Raw genomic sequence first — 21,001 nt, 5'->3', positions numbered from 1 at the left:
CGTGCATTTACCATTCTCTTTAAACCCCTCGACATCACCCCCTGTCTGTCCGTTTTCAAAAGGATGATAGCAGCAGAGCAGGGGAGGGGAGGAGGATGGGGGGGTGGGGGTATGATAAGCGATTGTGAGGTGAAAAAAAAAATGGCTGCAAGGGTTTGACAGCAGTCTGACTCAGCCATGTCCTGGTTGTCCAGTTCGCCAGATGGCTGCTTGATATGTGCAGAGAGAACAGGCCGAGCGAGACACGCCAGACTTTCTGTTCCCCATGTGTGTGTGTGTGTGTGTTTACACGCCATCGGTCCTATGTTGCTCTCTGTGCTCCTCGTAGGGAATGTGTTATTGCTCTTGCTCCGCATTCCTAAGAGCCAGAGGAAAATCTCAACCCCTTTTTAACCCCCCTTTCTCAGCTGTAGACCAGCTTTGAAGTTTCTCCTTTTTTTCCCCCCTCTCTCTCTCTCTCTCTCTTTCTCTTCTCCCGCTTACACACACTCCTCACACACTCCACGCAACTCCTTTCCCTCACATGGATTTTGTTTACATCCTGGCAGCCAACATCCCACAGTACATGGCTCAGACGGAGGCCGCGTGGAGGATTTACCGGAGGCATGTTCTCCTGCTGAGGTGTTGCTCGGTCAAGCTGTGGTTGAGTGATTTGGCACAAAAGGCATCAGCCAGCGTAAATTCTTTTGAATGTTTTTTAGAGGCACATGGAGGCAAACAATAATGGTGTGCCATTGCCACAGCACAGTCACCTGATCCTCTTACCCTTTATCATATGTGTGCATGTGTGTGTGTGTGCGTGTGTGTGTGTGTGTGTGTGTGCTTCAGTGATGAGATGAGTTTCGATGAGTCTCATACAGAAACCATCCCATGCATGCATTATGCATACACATTCATATCCCCATTAGGCTGTCTTCTGCATGGCTCTACACTCATTTCTTTCACTCCCAATTTTCTACACGAATCCCTCGGCGCACATTGACAGCCTTTAGACCTCGCCTAATGTGTGAAGGAAAATCTAACGTGAGTGTTCGCCTGAGGCCCTTACTTTACAAAGTAAAGTTAGGATCGATGCCCCCCCGCAGTGTGCTGTGTGGGCTCCCCATGCATATTAGCAGACTACTCTATATTTCTGTTTTCAGAAAACAGAATGTACGGATGAGAAACTAAACAGTATTTCATTAGTCTCACATTTATATCTAACTTTTTATAGTATAAAGCAGGAAAGTAATACAAAAAATAACGATTTACATGTTAAAAGTTGAAAATTGGACATATATATATATATATATATATGTCCTAGATATGTATATATATATTTTTTTTTTCAATATTTAATTTGCAAAAGGTGTACAGGCACCATTCTTATGCCACCAAGCAGTCGTGAAGTGCAGATTTAACCCAATCTGTGTGTAATAAAGCAGCTTCTCTGTGTGAATCTGTGCATGGCGCTACAATATGTAGGTCTGTGTTATCTAATGCAATCTGTCCCCATCCAATATTCAGACTACTAACCCTTGAGGGCAACGGGGAGATGAGAGAAGAGGGGACGGAGGAAGAGAGAACTCACCGACTTTAAAAGGGAATCGTACACAAAACGGATTTAATAGACACAAAAGGAGTTGCACACACTGGGAAATACTGTTGCGCTCGGTTAGCCGCTGCTCCGTGCAGTATGTCTGTACAGTGCTGCAGTCACTCCAGTAGTAGATGGGTTAAAAGATAAGTTACAGATGTGTGCAAATTACTTATGGTGTGTGGCGGTTACGAACACACACACACACACACGCACGCACACACACACACACACACACACACACACACACACACACACACACACACACACACACTCATGCTCAAGCAGGCTTGACATTTACGATAAGCTTTAAAGGCCCTGAAAACCTATTTTCTCAAGCAGCTTCTTACCCTGAACGATGCACACATTTTCCTGCCAACTTTGAACACTTGGTTATATCACTATAGAGACTTCCTGTATTTTGTTTTGTTTGTGCTATTGTTACTGGTTTGACGCAGGCCGTAGTTGGAAAAAGGTCACACATTGCTCGAACCAGTCAGGATTTCGCAACATTTCGAAATCAGAATGGGACAGATGTTGGGTCTTTTGCCTCGGAATTGATGAAACCGCACCCATGCTTCTCACGAAACGGATTACCTCTTAAGTTAAACTCTTAATGGAAAATAACCAAGGATGATTTTCAAAATGTTTCATATTTAGTGGCATATACAGATATATTTCATTTTGAGCTGATTTTGGTGGTCCCTGGGGGGCAAAAGCACAAGAGTCCCTTTAGAAAAGCTCATTTTCTTGCATCAGGGTAGGACAGTCTGCCCGTGTAGTCCTGGTTCTGGTGCCATGTATCTGTGCCACCGGAGTCGTTGCTGCCAGGCTGAGGAGCTCTCCACCTCCCGAGCTCCGACCTTCATTCTCAGAGTCTCAGTCTGAGGATGTCAAACACACGCATTTAGTGTGTGTGACGAAAGGCAATTTTTAAAAAAGCTGTTTCTAATTAACACTGTGAAATCAAATTCTCTGCACTTCTGAGCTGACTTTGTCGACTTTGCCAGTGTTTTTGCACAACTTCTCAACTGCCTGAGCGTGGGCCTGTATACCTTTTTTCTTTCTCTAAAGCAATCCGTGTTCTGGCCTTGGTCTTTTACCTTCTTCTCCTCTCTCTGCTTTCCCTTTTGTGCTGTTGTTATCTTCCAACGCAGCAGATTCACCCCTCCCAGCCGCACATGACGGAGTGAAAAACAAGAATAGAGCTTGAATCAATTACACTGTGGATGCACTTGATTTAGTGGTACTCTGAATAAGCACTTCTGAAGTGATGCTGGCTGCATCAGCGACTTCTTTTTTTAAATGTATAAATCAGAGCTGATCGCCACTGATCTGCTTTCAGCCTGGATGCAGATCATAATGAAGGAGGAGGAAAACAGGGAGGCGGTTAGATCCATGAATCATCTGGAGTCGCAGGACATTTTGTTTTTGGAGAATCGCCTTCAGAAAGGATGATTCTTTTACTAAATCATCATAATTATGCCATGTCATTTGGCAAAAATGTTTTACTTTTTCTTGCAGACATTGATTATGAACTCAGAACCTTTTGTAATGTCATTTCTCGTTAAGTTGTGAAAAACCGCCTGCTTTCATCACTTTTCACCACTGAAGGCAATTTTTTTTGCTTCTCTGCATTCACAATCGTGCACGAGTCACAGGCTTTGAGCCGTAGCGATCCATCCAAGGAACCCTCCTCTGGGTTTGAAACATCAGAGAAGGCTTTTCGGGAGGTGTCTGGGTAGGAACAGTTCCACGTCTCTGGGGGCTTTAGTTTGGGGTGTGGCGCTGTGTTTTTACCAAGTGTGTCTCAAACACTGTTATGGAGCAATCAGAGAGACACAACTCTCCTCCTACTGACAGATGGCCGTGTGTGGTGTCTGTGGGCATATTTCTTCTTCCTGCATGGAGTGGGTGAGTGATTCTGGTTTGTGGGGGGATGGGAAGTGGAGGTTTGGGGAGGAAGAGGAGGTGGAGAAGTGTGGGGAGAGGTCAGCGGAGGCACAGCTGGTGAGACCCCCACTCCAACCAGCTGCTGCCTTAAAAAGAGCCCGTCAGCAGCCTGCCTGCCTGCCTGCCCGCCTGCCCGTACGTGCCTGCCCCTCTCCTTCTCTTTCTGTCCTCTCAAACCCCCCCCAGCTCTCCCTCTATCCTGTCCCCCTGCAGACTCAGGCCAGCTGTTCCAAGCTTTCTACTCTCCTCCCATGCCACTATGCACCCTGACCCCTATGACACAAAAGAAATCCTGCATTTACAAACAAGTGTGCATGCTCCTGAGTGTCGTGGATACATTTTGCACACATTACCAGTCCGTTTTTTCAAAGGTCACAGCCAAAGTGTCTCAGGAGTGTTGGTATATCTGTAAGGCCCCTGTTGGACCAGCGGGTAGAAGCCTGAGGCGGGAGTAAATCCACCAGCTGGGTCTGGGCCCTTCAGGGTGGACTTGGTTTCGACCTAATACCTTGTCATGAGGCAGCAGTGCACACTGTGACATAAAACGCCACTTTCAACAGCCACACTGAAGGGTTTGCACATTTTGTGGTAATTCTAATTGAGAAACATTTGAGGTGGCAAATTTTACAGCCTACATGCTAGCAGCTGTTCACTAATCATGCTAATCAAGCAGTAGACACAGGACAGCTGAGGCTAATTGGTATTTCATTAGTTTTGTGGGTATTTGGCCATAAACATTAACGCTTAGACAAATTTGACCTGTTGATGATCACAAAGGTTCTTACACTTAACCACGAGGGGAACATAATAATTCCATGGTTATCCATCCAATAGGGGAGTCTAAAGCAGAACTTCAAGGTTGTGCTACAGGAAAAGGCAGTTAATCCTCTGGGTACAATGACTGTCTATACAAAATATCCCGCTAGTCCATCCGGTAGTTGTTTAGATATTTAAGTCCGTTCAACAACAGACTGTCAAATCCTGTATATCAGAAATCCCTTGAAAGCACAAACATGTTTACCCTTTAACTGTTCCAACTGCTCGCTGATCTCACACGCTGTTTTATGTCCCTGCAAGTTGATTATCATGCTGTTCTGAAATGAACAGAATCCAGCTGACTTCCTGGAAGGTAGAACGTCGGTGTTTAAACGCACCAGTGTGGCATGCTTTGATAAAAATGTGGGCACTCGTGTAACATAATAGACGATTCGTGCTCAAACATGCAAAACAACGCGTATTATCTTTGATGCTGCAGACAAAGTGAAGAAGTGAATTAATAATGAATCATTCGCCTCACCAAATGCACACAGCCCGGAGGGAACAGTGATGCTGAATCTTGCTTTGATGTTTTTTTTTTTCTTTTACCTTCACCCCAGAGCCTACATATTGATTTCTGGCTATTTTGCTTGTTGAGAACCAAACCCCTCCAAGTTCAAATCTGAACTGCAGGCCACCCAGGCTGCACCTCACCATCCCCAGTTGCAATGTGTGCTGGGGTGCCACACCCTCTCTCTCTCCCCCTCTCCCCCCGTTGCTATTGTTCCCTCGATGACAAGGCCCACGTGCCCCCCTATTCAGCACCCCGGCGGGGGGTAGGCGGGCCCTTTGTCCCGCTGCCATTGTCCCAGACGCACGCTTCCATTTGACGGACACACGTGCTGTCAAAAGAGAAAAGGGGAGCGCAGGAGGAGGAGGAGGGGCAACCGCTGGCCATTATTCTCGGCGGTGGTGGCGGTGAAAAGACGAGACGCGCTGGCCATCTGTGGTGCGTGTCTGTAATCTGTAGTGACTGCGCGCTGCTGCGCACACACACAAACATGCACACACTTCTCAGTTTCTAAAAGAATCCCTCTCTTTTGTCTCGCCACGCTTGTCTCGGGGCATGACGCCTATTGAGGTGGTTGCTCTAAAGTGGGGGGTGTGGAGAGAGAAAGAGAGGGTGCGTGTCACGGAGGCCGATAGGCTTGAAGTGAAGCGACTATTTTTGGGGTAGAAAGTGACTGCAAGAATGCTCTACGTCCTCTCATCTCTTCTGCATGTCAAAGTGACTATTGTTGAGTGCCGGTTTTCTCCCAACAGGCCTGAACACCAGTCCACTTGTCTCTCCTCTCTCTCTCCGTCTCTTTTTTCTCTCTCTGGCCTTGGATGACCCGCTCTGCCGGAGGGTCTTCACCTCAGCAGTGTTTATGCTGCTTACCCTCCACTTCCCCTGTTTCTGGAGGTCAACCGATGTTCTCAGAACTGTAGGCCACTGTGGGATGTTTTCAACGAGCTGAAATGTGAGATAACTTGTTGGCCAGTGGATGTCTCTCCTGTCTTTCTTTCCTTCGTTCCATCTTTAATTCCTTCATTCAGTCCCTTCCATTCATTCTTCATTACCTTTCAGTCCATCTGTACTTAATTCCTTCCTTTTTTTCCCTTCCAGCTTCAAGTCCTTTTCCATTCACTACTCCTTATTTGTTCCTGTTTCTTGTTTTCTAAATCCTCCTCTTCTTCTTCTCTCCTCCAATACTTGGCCAGTAAAATGGCTGTATTATGGGAAATACTCCAGGTTAGGGTATTTCCTTTCATTTTCTTAATTTTATGAAATAGAAATGTAAGTGCAGACAGACACACATGCAACATTGTTGCTGTGCTAATAATGCCTTTATTGTAATTTTGCAAGTCATAATTTTCTTGAAATATATACTTGATGATTATGATTCGGTGAAGAGAATCTAATTTTGAGGATCCACTTAGTAAAACGTAAGAGCTTTCAACAATCAGCTGTGGTCCAAATCATCAGTAAGTGGACGTTTTGCGCTTAGATACTCATCACCTTATGTTCAGAAATGTTATGAATAACCATCCATGCTTGTATCATTACTTCTTAATATCAGCTACCAGACATGTGCTGCTGTGTCACTATGATGCCCGCCTGAATTTCTACACCTATTTGCTCAGCCTGCCTTCTGCATGACCTTTTAGCGCTTTTAGCGCCGGTCGATAAGACACGACCACCCTGTGAAGGTCATTCAGTCTCACCCCAACTTCCAAACCACTGTAAAGCCACAAGTTTATCACCATGATGATGACACTGATTGACTCATTTTCTCCCCATGTCTGTAAATGCAGTACTGTCGTACTACAAACACCCCGGAGGGATGTCCTTTCTTTGTGTGCGGAGGAAGTGTCATCAGGTGTTGCGACAAGGAGGATTGTTGTAAGCCTCGCTTCCTCGGGGCTCAGAAAATGCTGCAAGATTTGCAGATTCGGGGGCAGACAGCTGGTTGATGTCACACGCCTCAAATAGATAGACTGCCAGACAGATGGATAAAAAGGCCGATAATAGATGCATATATGCAGAGCGAGCTTTTAACCGTCTGCAGTGTGTCGTAGGTGGCCATGTTCAAGAAACGCACGTCATTACTCCAAATCCATATTTTAAATTACGGACCGTTATATCAACATTTAGTCAGCTTGCAAGTGTTTCCTGTTTAGGAATTCACAGACCAAAGACAAACAGAAGTCAGACTGGCAGTCGGACGGAGCGTGATGGGGCCGATGTTAAAAGCTTTAAAAGCTTATTGATTTTGGACGTCTATCTGGTTGCCATGCATAAACATGCATTATGCACTGCTACTTTGTATTGACAGTCAATGCGAGAAATCTGCAGAGACGTGACTTTACATGGAGTTCCCAGTAAGACTCACACGTTCATGCAATGTGGCAAAATCTCTTCCTGTCTGCACAGATCTGACAGGAGGTCGGAGTTCAAAGGTCACAGTGAGTGACCTGAATATTGACACACACACACACACACACACACACACACACACACACACACACACACACACACACGTACACAGCTGGCCTGTTACCATATAACACACAGTGTGTTATACTCAGAATATCCAGCAGGGGCGCTGCTACATAGGCAACAAAGGGCATTGGCCTCTCTCCTCTCCTCACCTCTCTTTCTATCAGCACCGTCCATCAATGTGTGCACTTTGTCCATGAATGTTAGATGAGACTCCAGATTAAAAATTACATATTGAACAGGGTATCAATAGACCGGGACAAATATATGTAACAACTTCATGGTATGGTTTGAAAAATGATGATGGAAAAATGTTTTAATATGGACGTATTGATTAACTACAGCGTACTAATAGTATTGTTGATAAGAGAGCATTAGGCTAATCTAGGAACAAATGTGTTGTTCGATAGCTAAAGCTTGAAATAGTAAAATGCCAGACAACAGTAATATAGTTTAAGGATCCAGGTAGCTTTTATGCCCTCTACTGTATCCTCAGTTCATTAACAATAAAGCAGCTGAATGCATATACTTGTTAGTCCGACACACCTTTATTGAAATTTATATCTAGCAAGATATTCATTACTCAAAAACAAAAGTTTAGACTTTACCAACTTTTTTAAATGAGAAGGCTCCATTATTAGTGTGTTATTGTAACATATTCTGCTGGCTGTACTGTAAAGCTTTACCGTAAATGAATAGGAGGGTGACTTTTCCTTCTCTCCCCTCCTCTCTGCTCCTCACCAGCAAGACCTTACTGTGATCAGCACAGAGGGAGGTCTCCTTTCAGCCACAATGTTGTCACTGTCTGTCCCCGTCTCCTCACGCTCATCCGATCTCGGCACAGTGAAAGAAATGTGTGTTTGTGTGTTCATGCCGCTCTGCTACTTCCTCTGCCTTCCTCTCCCTTACTATTTTCGTTCTATTCCAGAGTTGCCACTTTTCTCCCAAATCCCCCCCCTGCTTCCATTTCCCCTTCTCTCTCTCTCCTCTCTCTCTCCCAGCCCACAAAAAAAACATACCATCGGTTGCCATGGGATCCGGTTGCTATGCAGCGGCAGCAGCGAGGTATTCACGTGTCCACCGTAGCGTGACGGAGTTGGGATGCCATGTTGATTGGATCGAGGAGGAGAGATGTTAAATTTTGACGTGAGGTTTGAAAACTAGCTGCTGCATTGTAGTTCGCCCCAAACATCTGACCCATATATAAATACACACACATGCGCGGCCTAGAGGACATCAAGCTATTGATCGTGTAATCTAGTGCCAAGCGTGATCAGTTCACATGCACCCGGTGTGTGTCTCACCCACTCCTCCATCATCATACAGGGTCAATGAGGCTTTGTCTGTAACTACAGGCTTTGCGTTGGTCTGTAGAGAAAGATAAGTCGGGGATAATGGAGACGTACGATGATGGAGTTTCATTGAGGAGAGGGGGCGCGGATGACGGCGGGGGAGAGAGAGAGACGGAAGAAAAAGAGAGTGGTATTGACCAGGGGCAGAAATCGATGAGCAGCCTGTCGGGATAAGGCAGTGGACTTGGCTGTCACGCCTCACTATTGGACTGCCCCGTCCATCTGAGTGCAGTTTTGTGGAGCGTGACTGGAAAGGGAGAGTTTTTGGCGGATTCTTATCAGCAGATAATTGGATAGCTTGTGTTTTGTTTGGCAGAAGTCACTGGGGCGTTGAGATAGCATGGTGATGATGAGCTGGAGGGGCTGTAGGATGTATCAGGGGCGGCCAAACTATGTGCAGAAAAATATCACAGGCCAAGCAATAAATGTAACAGTTTTCAACCAGTGACACATCGAGAAAAACGGTGTTTCTAGACCAGCAAACTATTACGGTAACATGGATTTAATGACTACTAATGTGAAAAGTGCCACTCGTAGACCAAGCCACAGCTCTCCTCAGCTTTACAGGGCAGTGTTCATTTTAGAGCCTTTCAGCTAAATGTTTTATTTTGTAGACACACACACACACACACTTGTGTGGTTTTGGGTACATGCCTGAAGCATGTGGTGTGTTGAAGGAAGTTATGTCATAGAAAGTGGTTGGTTTTTTAATTTCCTCCACTTGGCTTAGTCACAGAAAAGAAAACAAGAAAACACAACTTTGTTTTTTGGTCGTGTGAACCTGATTACCTTTTCTGATTTCCCTATTTATTTGTATTTAAATAATACTTCAAAAAATATAGTTTTAACATGTATTTTGGAAAAAAATGTGGAAATAGAACCTTGTACAAACAGATAAGTTTAGTTCAATATACCATGAATGCAGAAACTTCAAATTCATTTTAAAAGCAGCCAGGTTGTCTGGCAGGAAAAGCAGTGCTGTGAAATGAACTCCACTTTGAAATTGTTCACCTTTTTATATACTTTTTTGGGGGTCAGCTTTATGTCCTGTTCTCCTGACTCACAATTTAAAGTCTGCTTTTTCTGATTATATTAAAAAACAGGACAACATTAAGGCAAATCAACTCTAATAAACTTTCTAAAAATGAATGACTTGCTAATACTTTACAAAGTCATCACAGTTTCCAGCAACAGTAAGTTGGTTATTGCTGTTTACTGTGTGGAAGTCTGTGCTCGAGGCCTCGCTGGCCACTACTGCAAATGCTTATTATGCTTCAATTATTGTTCATTTGTAACCCCACAGATCATTGTGGTGCATTGTGTTTCTCTCTCTCTCTCTCTCTGTATGCCTCATTTACATTCAGACAGTGTTGGTTAATGTAACAGGCTATTATGGAGTCACTGAGGCATGGTGGTTGTAAAACCACAGAGTCTCAGATGTAACATGTAATCTGGCACAAACATATAACACACACACACACACACACACACACACACACACACACACACACACACACAGACAGCATGATTAGGTTTCTGTGTTTCGGCTCTTACTGGTGGTAAAGCTGACTTGAGACACGTGCCTGAGGGTTTAAATTTTGTGAGCAGGAAGTGTGTCTGCTACAACCTGGTTGGTGAGATCATCACGTTTCATACCTACACAGCCGATATAATAGGCTTATGTTAGCGTCTGTGGACAAACACACTCGGATGAATATGCACAAGTAGATGCACACGCAATCACGGGACGACTATAGCTTCTTAAAATAATTTAAAAAAAATCTGTCCATTTTTGTCTTCAACTGTGACTTTGTCTTCCCGTCACTTTGCTTATTATTAGATTCCTTTTTTTCCCTTCCCTCCTCTTCTTTCTGTCTGTGCATCACACTCCCAGAGAAGTGCAAAAAAAGTAGGAGGAGGTTGGTTAATAATGTCGACTACTGTAATGGCTGATAGAATACAATGAAATGAATTGGAGCTCAAATTGAGGAGTTCTTACCTTCACTCCTGATGTTAGATTGAGCCTTTTAACTTGAGATATCAGAAAGTTTCCTGTGACACCAGAGTGGTGTCGCACTAATTACTGAAAGTATGTTTTTGTAGTCACATTGTTGCCTAAGCAGAAAAGTCGTTTTCATTCAGGTACACTGAATTGTTTTTCAGACATAAGAGTTACAAAACAATAGACTGACAACATTTAAGCCCTGATTATGCTTCCGCGTAGTGATAACGCAACGGCAACGCAACGGCAACGCAACGGCCACGCAGTTGCTTGGAGACCGTGATGGTTCTGCGTTGGGTTTACGTGTCGAAATGCAATTCAATGCCACACCGGTAAAGGGCGCTATGTTTTTTGTAAAGACTGACCGACCGACCGAGACTCTTGGCGTATATCGTCGTTAGCCTCGTTATAGCGTATTTGTTTACTTTCCGGCTTTAAACGTCCACAATTTTTCAGAACTTGGTGTTTTACTAGGTGCAAACAATAAAACGAGGTGAAAACAATAAAAGTAGCCTATTAAAAGTTTAAATGGCGGTGTTTATGAGTGGAAACCGGATAGCCGTCTCCAGCGGATGTAGTTAGCGGACCAATCACAGCCAATGCCGCTGCGTTGGTGTTGCGTTGGCGTTGCGTCGCCTCGACGCGCGTCTAGGATTTTTGGGAGGTGCACGTCAGGCCCTTGCGTTGGACGTAAGGGGGGTCCGCAAGGACGTAAGGGGTCCGCAAGCCCCCGACGTGACGTGGAAGCATAACTTGGGCTTTATACCACGATGACATTTGTTTGGGGCGTTATCTGTTTTCTTTTTTGTAAATGTCACAGTTGCTGTGCACCTTTTAACAGTAGAAGGTCATCATGTTGTGTGACAGCATCGTGATAGGGAGCCATTTCCTCCTCAACGTCTCTTAAACCTTTCTTTTTTAATCAAACCTAAATTATTCAATGCTGCATTTGTTGACATGTCATGTTACTTAAAGGGTAGCTGTGTGTGATTTGGCGAAATCGACAGGTGAGGTTGCAGATTGCAACCAACTGAAACTTCTCGATGTGAAAATGCGAATGGCCCCGATCTAGAGACAGTGTTTGGTTTGTCCGTTCTGGGCCGCTGTAGAAACATGGCAATGCAACGCGGTGGACCTGCTTTGTATGGAGTTAAAAATGCTCATTCTTAACGAAAACACCACAGTTCTTAATTTCACATGATTATACATGAAAAAAAACCTAATCGTGGCTTCACCTGGAGTCATGCCAACATTAGATGGGAACAACAAACAAAAAAGTGTTCTTTAATTCAATTCCATTTTATTTATAGTGTCATATGATCACAACAGAAGTTATCCCAGGACACTTTACACATTGAGCAGGACTAGAATACGCTAATTATTTTCAGAGTTAATACATTTTCAAAGTCCCAACATCACCAGGAGCAAGCGTTACAGTGACAGTGGTGAGAAAAAACTGACTTAATAGGCTTTTAGGCAGAAATCTCAAACAAACCAGGCCCTTTGGTTCCAACTGCATTTGGTGTTGGTAGTATTATAGTAGTAGCAGTAGTGGTAGTATTAACAGTAGCAATAGTATCAACAGTAGTAGTCCATGGCTGCAGGCGCAGCCACCCTGAGATGGATCCATCCCAACCATGTTGCCGTAGACAAAAAAGCAGCAGTTGTGGGCAACCAATGCAGACAGGTGGAGCTACAATATGGTGTTTCCAGCATCAGGCCAGTTAGCAGTCTGCATCGGTCAGGACCTCAGTGGACGCTGCTGGACCAGAAACATAGTCAGACTCCCGGGAGGAGTCAAGTTAGTAACAGTAGTATTTTAGTCAATTTCTTTAATCAATAGTCAGCTGCCTTAAAAATACTATCAGTCAGATGGAATGTCAGGGTTTCGAAATCAAACAAGCATGAAAATGTTTTGTTATGTTGGTAGAATTTAATAGCAGCATTTTTAATATGATATTCAATTTCTGGCAATAGATCCCCCCTAAATACCGTTAGGCCTTGTTTGTCAAGCTGTCTTCAGTGTTGTACTTCTGTGCATATTTATTCATATGGCATTTTGCAATTAGTGTGATTACCACTTACATTAGTACCCTCACAGGGACAATTACGTACATCCGAATCACAATCACAATGATGTTAGGCTTGCACCTCTTTCAACATACTGAGATGGATACAACTGATAATAAGCATGAAACGAGTCGGTGCTGAATGTTGCCTTTCAGCTACAAATACCCACAAGGGCAACAAGGACGTTTTGATCCCCTCCGTCTCATCCATTGTTGATCTCTGGCTCTGAGTGTAACAGGATAAACAGCTTAGGGGATGAACTGGCATCATGGAAGGCTAGGAATGTGTGAGAAGAGAGAGAGATAGCATTGACACCACACTAGTTATCTCCTGGCTCAGTCTTGACTGTACACCTATCCACTTCCAGCGCTCTTCTAGGCTAAACACAGCCTAAAATGTCTGGATCCAGGTGCATTTACACTTAGTTGTGTACTGTGGTCGGATAATCATGCTTCTTGTTGCAAGGTGCAAACTTGCAAATTGTGGTTGTTTTCTTCTTAAACGCACTCGACCCAACCTGCAACTGTAAGAGTTAAGTCTCTTAACCTCCCTAACCGACCATCTCTTTAGGTCCAGGAGTGTCATTTTTAGTCAAAACCCTCCTAGAGTTCCACAAGTCTTCCAAGCATCTGTCAATAAACCGTAATGTGACTACGTCCAATAGAATAGACTTATACTTCTGAATGACCTACCTATTCCACATCCCTTTCCTGAGCCCACAATCACCAGTTCCCTCTCTAGTAGTATTTGGCCCTCAACCCAAGTCTAGTTTGAGATCCAACTACTCAGCCACTGATTTTCTTTACACCCAACCTGGGTATTCAGCCGTGAAAATAAAAAAGACCAAGGGGCTGTGTTGCTTCAGCTACCAGGGAGACGATGAAATACGATCCACAAAGTGCAGTCTGAGGTGTATAGATCCTTGAGAGTGAAGTGTGAAGGATAGATCACGATTTCAGTTAAATGTAAATCATGTAGACCTTAATAGTATTAAATCTTAACCTTAACCAAGTATGGTGATTTCTTATACATAATTGCTGGATCATGTTGCATTGGGTTGCGATGAGAGTTTGTGCTGGACTACCCTGCCTTGGTATCCGCTCTGTGAGAATGCAATGTTGTCAGTCACAACATGGCTTTAGCCTTTATTCCCGTCCTTGCTTTATCACTAGCTTTATCCCTGGTTTTAACCCTGCCCTCCACCCATTCCCCTCTTTAAGACATAGCATCTCCTGATTTAGCGTTGACCGGACTCTTACCCTACCATCAGCTACTTTGCCTCTTTTGCTACACTATGAACATATACATATATAGTATTACCTTGGGCACAATTTCCCATTTCCCTGTACGTGGTCGTGTAATGCATTCTTGAAATGGTACCAGAGGCAGTGTGGTAAACTGGCTGCTCCACATCTCGTATGCAGGATAATTTAACCTAGGGCTTTGCAGCATGACCCACAAACATCGTGAAACTCCCAACCCTCCAGGACAAACTGATTTACTGTAACCGTAGCTCTGAAATTAATCACAGTTCAGCAACTGCAAGGCCGATGTCACCTCAACACCACACCTCGATTGTTCCGAAATGTTCAGACGAACTAGGTTTCTATTCCCAGCTTTGAAATCTAGCACAGAAAACCAATAGAGACTCAAAACATGGAGCGCTCTTACAACCAGGTGCTCATTGGTTGTGGTTCTGAAGCTTTCAACGACTTAATCTTCTGTCATCTGCCCTTCAGCATCCAGTACTGGGAAGCAGCACTCTCCCTCATGCCCAGTAACGCCCCTGTGGAAACATAGTACCAGGCTCAGTGCCAGCCCTCACGTTAAACACATCCTCCAGGCCTGGCCCTATTCCCCAGACTCCAGCCCCCAGTACATGCCCTCTCCCCCAGTGCACTCTTGACCAGTGTGCCCACAGCAGATGGAGAGCGGAGAAAACTGTGTCACCAGCAGCCATGATTCGCTCGCTCGCTCACCCCTCCCTTTTCCTCTTTCTTTCTGTGACTCTCTCTCGTTCCATCCTCCCACTCCCTTCTGTCCTCACTCAGGATTTAGTGCATCAAACATTGATTTGTCTTTATTTTTAGAGCAGCTGTGAGCGTATGTGCGCGCATTTTGCAGCAATTTTGTTTGTGTGTATCCGCACTCTAGACGCTCATCCACGCTGGGTCGTGGGCAGTTTGACTTTTGTTTGGGTGCATCACCGTGTGTGTCTTTTGCAAACGCGCCAGAGCTCCTTTTTCCAAGTTAATCCCTTAAGAAGAGGTGTGGTTCTCTCCTCCTCGCTCTGCGCTCCCTCTCCTCTCTGTCCCTCACTCTGAGCGCAATATCATCACATGCTCTCTCGCTCCTCTCCTCTTCTTCTTGCGCTGTTGTTATCGCTGTGGCCCGCTAGTCTGAGGGAGTTCTTTCCCCCCAGTGTCATCTCGGCATCTCCGCTCGTCGGCTGTCGTTCCTGCGTGACATGAGTTCTTGTGGCGAGATGGGAGAGGCCATCGAGCTCAGGTGAGTCAAACACAGATCAGGGGTGTGAGTTGTTGTTTAGATATTGGCAGGCGACGTCCAACATGTGCAATTTATACGTATTCACGTGTATATTTATCAGTTTCTGCATTCCTGTGTGCAGTTTAGCACCTGGGAGTGTTTTGATTTCAAACTGGGTCGACCGTTTCTGTAGCAGTCAGCACCGCGGGCTATTTTTTTGTGTCCATCAAGTTGACCCTGTTTCGACACGGCGGGAATCTGCCAGCTCTTAGAGGTCAAGTGCAGATGTGGGATTATTTTCCTCATTGTGATAGTCGTGGTTTGTTGTTGTTGCTGTTGTTGTCGGGTTATTGGCTACGTTGGTATTTTGGTATTTTCCTTCACTGCCAAATTGATAATAGGTCTAGTCCAGCCTGTATCCACAGAGCTCATAGCGGCTAATAGTCTTAGCAGATGCATTAGCCCCCATGCCCATATGGAAGAGATTAGACCTGCTGCATTGATACAAACACCCCACATTTTGTATCTTGCAGAGCGTTAGTGCCTGCACATGTTTTCGTGTGCACGTGTAAATATGGACATGTTCACGTGCATGCGTGTGCACCTGACATACACTCTTTGTACACAGCAGAAAAGATTTGTGTCTGCAAGCCTTCTGTGAAGGGAGGGACTGGTTTGCTTCATTTCCCTCCCGAGTTTAACACTTCCTCTCTTTTTTTTTTTTCTCGCTCCCTGAACTCGTGATTAGATAATTGAGAGAGACGGCTCTCATGCGTGTTGCAAAAAAGAAAGAAAGAGAACAAGGCAAAGTGTGAGAACACGACCGGGACCGACGTAACAAGTGAAAGGAGGACAAGCACAGAACAGCAAGACAGAGACTCAACAGGAGGGAAAAGATGAGAGGTGGGGTGTGAGAGTTGAGTGTGGAGAAGGGAACGGTGAAAAAAAAAAAGCAGAGGAAAATAAATTAATTATGGAGAAAATGTGAATTTCCTCCCATTCTAGCAGAGGAAGCCGCAGTTAAAAATAGACTGAAGGTTGTATGACTTAGTTTCAATCATCACTTGTAGAATCAGGAGTTTTTTGCAGGTTTGTTCTAACATTAGAGTTATTTTTAAATGGGAAGAGATTGAAAAATTAGAGACCTGTGAAAGCAGGCACAATGGGGCTGAGAAGAGGAAAGAGATAAGGAACGACTTCAGGACACGGAACCTTTAAAAAAGCTTTGTTTGACTGTGAGAGTTCAGCGTTACAGAGCCACACCGGGTCACTTGGCATTCCTCTCTGAACCCGAGAGTCTGATGTACAATCTGCACAATTCAAGCTCAGAGGGTGGAGTTGACAAGACGTTGAGAAATTACAGCTGCAACAATGGGTCCTTCAGCTGGGGAACATTTGACTGACGTGGCATTGTCTTTAAATTGTGTAACGTTTTTTTTGTAGCTCACTAAAATAAACTTGAAAGACAATTAGTTCATGTGTTGTGGTGATGTTTTATAGCAAAGCCCATAACGACGTGACAGCTAGGAGCAGATATGGAGTTTTGGAGCAATGGAGTGAATTACCTCAACTTATTCCATAATCTCCATGGTTTGCGACTTCTCTTTTTACCCTAGAGATGAAAGTGTGCTGCGTAATGACTTGCTGTCATATCGGAGACGTAGCACTGACGATAAGCAGGCGTTCGCCGCTGGTCTAGACTGATAGGAGGGAATACAAAGTGGAAACACAGCATGACAATATGATACTGGAGCATATCGACGAGACTGCTCCACTTCACGCCTGGCTGCACTGTGTTTAGTTTAGCTTCCACACACACACATAGACACACAGACACACACATGCATGCAAACAAACATGAACATGCATTAGACATGGATGCAGACATATAGGCATGCGATCACATTCAAGCATGCATTGGCCGTACCCTCTTTGCAAGCTGTCTCGGTGGCAGAGGGGGATTGGGATATTGTTATGTTAATCTTCCTCTCACACATGCACACACTCACAGGTATCAGCACATTCAAGCATGCACTTCTGTGCACAAATGCAATGTATGCAATAATATATACACTGAAGGACGAGAATACTTTTTCTTACAAAAAAAAAACAGAGAGTGGATGCAAGTTTCCCTACACACACACACACACACACACACACACACACACACACACACACACACACACACACACACACACACACACACACACACACACACACACACACACACACAATCACAGGCTTAAGTTGGGTGGGTGGGAATTGAAACAGTAGCAGGAGGGGCAGTGACGCCATGATAAGCCTGGAGCTGGAGGATAATAGGTGTGGGAGCTGTGTGTCCGTGTGTGTGTGTGTGTGTGTCCATGTGTGTGTGTGTGTTTCCTGGTTTTGAGCAACACACACTCTCTGTCTCTCTCTGCAAAGCTAACACAATTTCACTCGAAAGTTTCCCGGCTAAATCCTATTTGCAGATAATTTTAATTGCAGGATGTTTTCTCAGACTCCCAGCTTTACCAGACTGCCCTCCTCTTATTTAATTTGTGCCTCGAGTGAGGGAGGCAAGCAGAGTGAGAACATGATGTGCACCGTGTGTGAATTGTATTGTATTGCATGGCGAATCAGTAGACAGCTCCTGTGTGTCGAAAGTGTGTGTGTGTTAAGATGTGTCACTAAATCTCCATTAGCTACAGTCAAACCATGACGAGAGTCCGCTGTGGAAACCTGTACTGCTTCTGAAGGGGCAGATTCTCAGCTGATTGATCGAGTGGCATGGTGTGCAATTGCTGTGACATCATCTTTAACGCAACACATTGACTGCGTCAATCCGATTCAGCAATCACTGAATGTACCACAACGTTTGCAAAAGGAAACTCAAACTAGAACGATTCCAAGCAAGTCGAGTCGAGTCGCAGTAGCTTTGATGCTTGTTTGCATTCCACTTTTATTTCATTTGCAGAATGAATTTAAAGGACACTTTCTGTTCCTTAAGCCACGTTCAGATCGTCGGGGATGTTGAAGTTGAACTTGGCTCCACCTTTACCACATGTGTCACGTTATAAGGCAAAATGCTGCAGGGGCCAATCAAAATACATTTTCCCAGTTATAAAATCCCACATCAGAGCATCACAAGCCTCACAACCCGCGGAAATCACACCTAAATCGGTGAATGAACTTTCAGGAGGGAACATAGCGACACTGCTCAAAAAGAAGTCGGACACACAAGCCTTCAGACGAATGTGACCACCAGTTTAGCGAAATGTCACCGACGTTTTCTCACTGACCTCCTGGTTGGACTTTCATCTGCTGTGTGATCGTCTGGCTGCACATGATGTCGTTTTGTTCTTTGTTCACTTTGCTTTGTAATGGAATCAGAATCAGGACTGATGGCAGTCGTCAAATGGCAAAAGTGACGATAAAAAGTCACAAGCTTAAAGAGCAGCGTGATGGTATTTTAACCCGTTAATAGTAATTAAAGACACAGTTTTGATCAAACATAAGGCACAGACACACCAAGACTTCGGTGGCTTGTCATCAGACGGGCATGCAGATGAAAACTGGCCCTGCTCCGTTGTCCTATTGCAGACAATCTTTTGACTTCAGAACAAAGTGGCAGAACTGATCTTGTATCAGCAGGTTGAGTCACCTCTTCGTCCAGTCTCGTGATCACTGTGATGACCACATCTTTCTCACCCTCCATCCACCTGATATTTTGATAATGCATTAACTTCCCACACTGCCTTACAGACTGAGTCAGAGAGCCGTTCAGTCTCATTATGCAAGATGCCCACCAGCCTGCGAGCACACACTCAGACACACACTGACTGTAATTATATTAGGACAGCTTTCTGTAATGCGTCACCCTGCCCAGAACCCCCCCCCCCCCCTCTCTCTCTCTGAAGGATCATATTGCATTAGAGGGTAGGACAGGACTTGTTTACCCATCAAAGTCAAGTTACAGTAATTGGCATCTGTACGTACCCATCTTGACATTATGACACACACACACACACGCACACACACACATGCACACACACACACAAGGTCTCTCTCTTTTTCCTTTTATTTCTAACCTCTAATCTTTCTTGTAGACACTGATGAGAAGCTCATAGACGGCTGTGATGAATGCAACACAATCAATGTGAGCAACAGGGTGGGTGGGACGGAGCAAATGGCAGTAAAAGAAACTATCAATCATAAGTGTTAGCTGCCTGTTTTTTATTAGAAATTGAATCAGCGCAGTTGGAAATGAATTCATAAAGTCACATTTTCAACAGCTGAGTAAAATGTACTGAGAAATGACTTTGCGGTGCCATTTCCCCCACATGGAAATCAAAATAAATGACATTTTCTTCAGGCTTGTGTGCTTTGGGATATTTCATTATTTGCTGACAATAAAGTTGTCAGTGAGTGTATCGCTTCTATTCTATTCTAGTATTATTTTTGCCCGTCTCTTTGTCACATTCAGAAAATATGGACCCAACACACAGTGCTGGACAAGCACCAAAAGCAAACAGACTTCATCAATAATGGATTTTACATACAGTATGAAAAATCATTCAAGGACATACCACACTTTTATATTGTATGCTGTTATGGACTGCATCACAAATGCATATGGATTGTGCATCGGTCCTGATTTTCAATGACAGAGATATATGAACCCACAGACCCGTTTTATAGAGTGAACCTGCTTTATAGAGCAAGGTGTGTGTGTGTGTGTGTGTGTGTGTGTGTGTGTGTGTGTGTGTGTGTGTGTGTGTGTGTGTGTGTGTGTGTGTGTGTGTGTGTGTGTGTGTGTGTGTGTGGAGACAATAGTCACAGTAGGTGCCAGGCTGATGATTAAATACATGGCGCTGCTTCAGCTGTTGCTGTACATCAGGCTGTAGACACACACACACACACACACACACACACACACACACACACACACACACACACACACACACACACACACACACACACACACACACACACACATCTCGACAGAAAGGACCACTACTGATGCAGTAACTGTGTTTGCTGCTCCTGCTTTATAAGCCACCTACGTGCTGTATCCTACTGTATGCGCTGCTCCACTGATCTACTTCTTTATATTTGCTCACTGTAGCTGCAGCACCCAAGGGCGTTTATGTTTCATAAGCAGCACAGTAACAGACTTTACTTGTGCTGGTTTTTTGACTTTATGTCAGATATTATGATTCCTCTGTTTCTGTGGAAATCACTCATTGCTGTAGTGGTTGGATTAGTGGTGGGATTGTGATGATGAAGTGGAATAATTCCTCAGACTTGGTTGTCTGGACGCCTGATGATCATCAGCAGCACAGTTACAGACCTCATGTTCACCTGTTGGATTTAATTATGCAACTCTTCACACTTTTCACATTCAAATGCTCGTGGAAACGGCTAACCTTCAGGTGTAAAAATCCACCAAACAACATTAATGATTTAACTAATAATCACATATTCAGCGCTAGATTGCCTTCTTGACTAATTTTCAAGACTGACTTAAACATTTTGCTTTCAAACAGGTGAAGTCTGAAGTGAGTCTAACTCACTGACTCAAGTCTACAGCTCTGCTGAACATTAATACAACAGATATCAGTATTCTCTTTGCCAATAAGAGAGCAAGGGTATTGGTCTCAATCCACACAGAATAATGCATGTGTGTTATATGAAAATGCGTGTAGCAGTGGGTGTGCTGTGGTACAAGAAATACTTTATACTTTTTTCCAGAAAGCAGCAGCATGTATCCCCACCGCATC

The 21,001-nt window shown here is 44.4% G+C and overlaps 1 protein-coding gene across 2 annotated transcripts in view; it reads left to right on the top strand.

Annotated features, from left to right (window-relative positions):
• numbl (NUMB like endocytic adaptor protein) overlaps positions 1 to 21,001 on the top strand; it is a 53,208-nt gene that overhangs the window by 10,593 nt on the left and 21,614 nt on the right. Inside the window, exon 1 of one of the 2 annotated variants that reach the window (XM_084018716.1) lies at positions 15,072 to 15,260. The exons of the other annotated variant lie outside the window; for it this stretch is intronic. Coding sequence (XP_083874842.1) covers positions 15,220 to 15,260 — 41 coding nt within the window. The 5' untranslated portion in view covers positions 15,072 to 15,219. Of the gene's footprint in view, positions 1 to 15,071; positions 15,261 to 21,001 lie in introns of those variants that run through there. 2 annotated transcript variants of the gene reach the window in all.

This window comes from Eutrigla gurnardus (assembly GCF_963514095.1).
Source record: "Eutrigla gurnardus genome assembly, chromosome: 10".
Lineage (NCBI taxonomy): Eukaryota > Metazoa > Chordata > Actinopteri > Perciformes > Triglidae > Eutrigla > Eutrigla gurnardus.
Note: the sequence above shows the minus strand (reverse complement) of the source record. Positions and strands in the feature narration are given on the sequence as shown.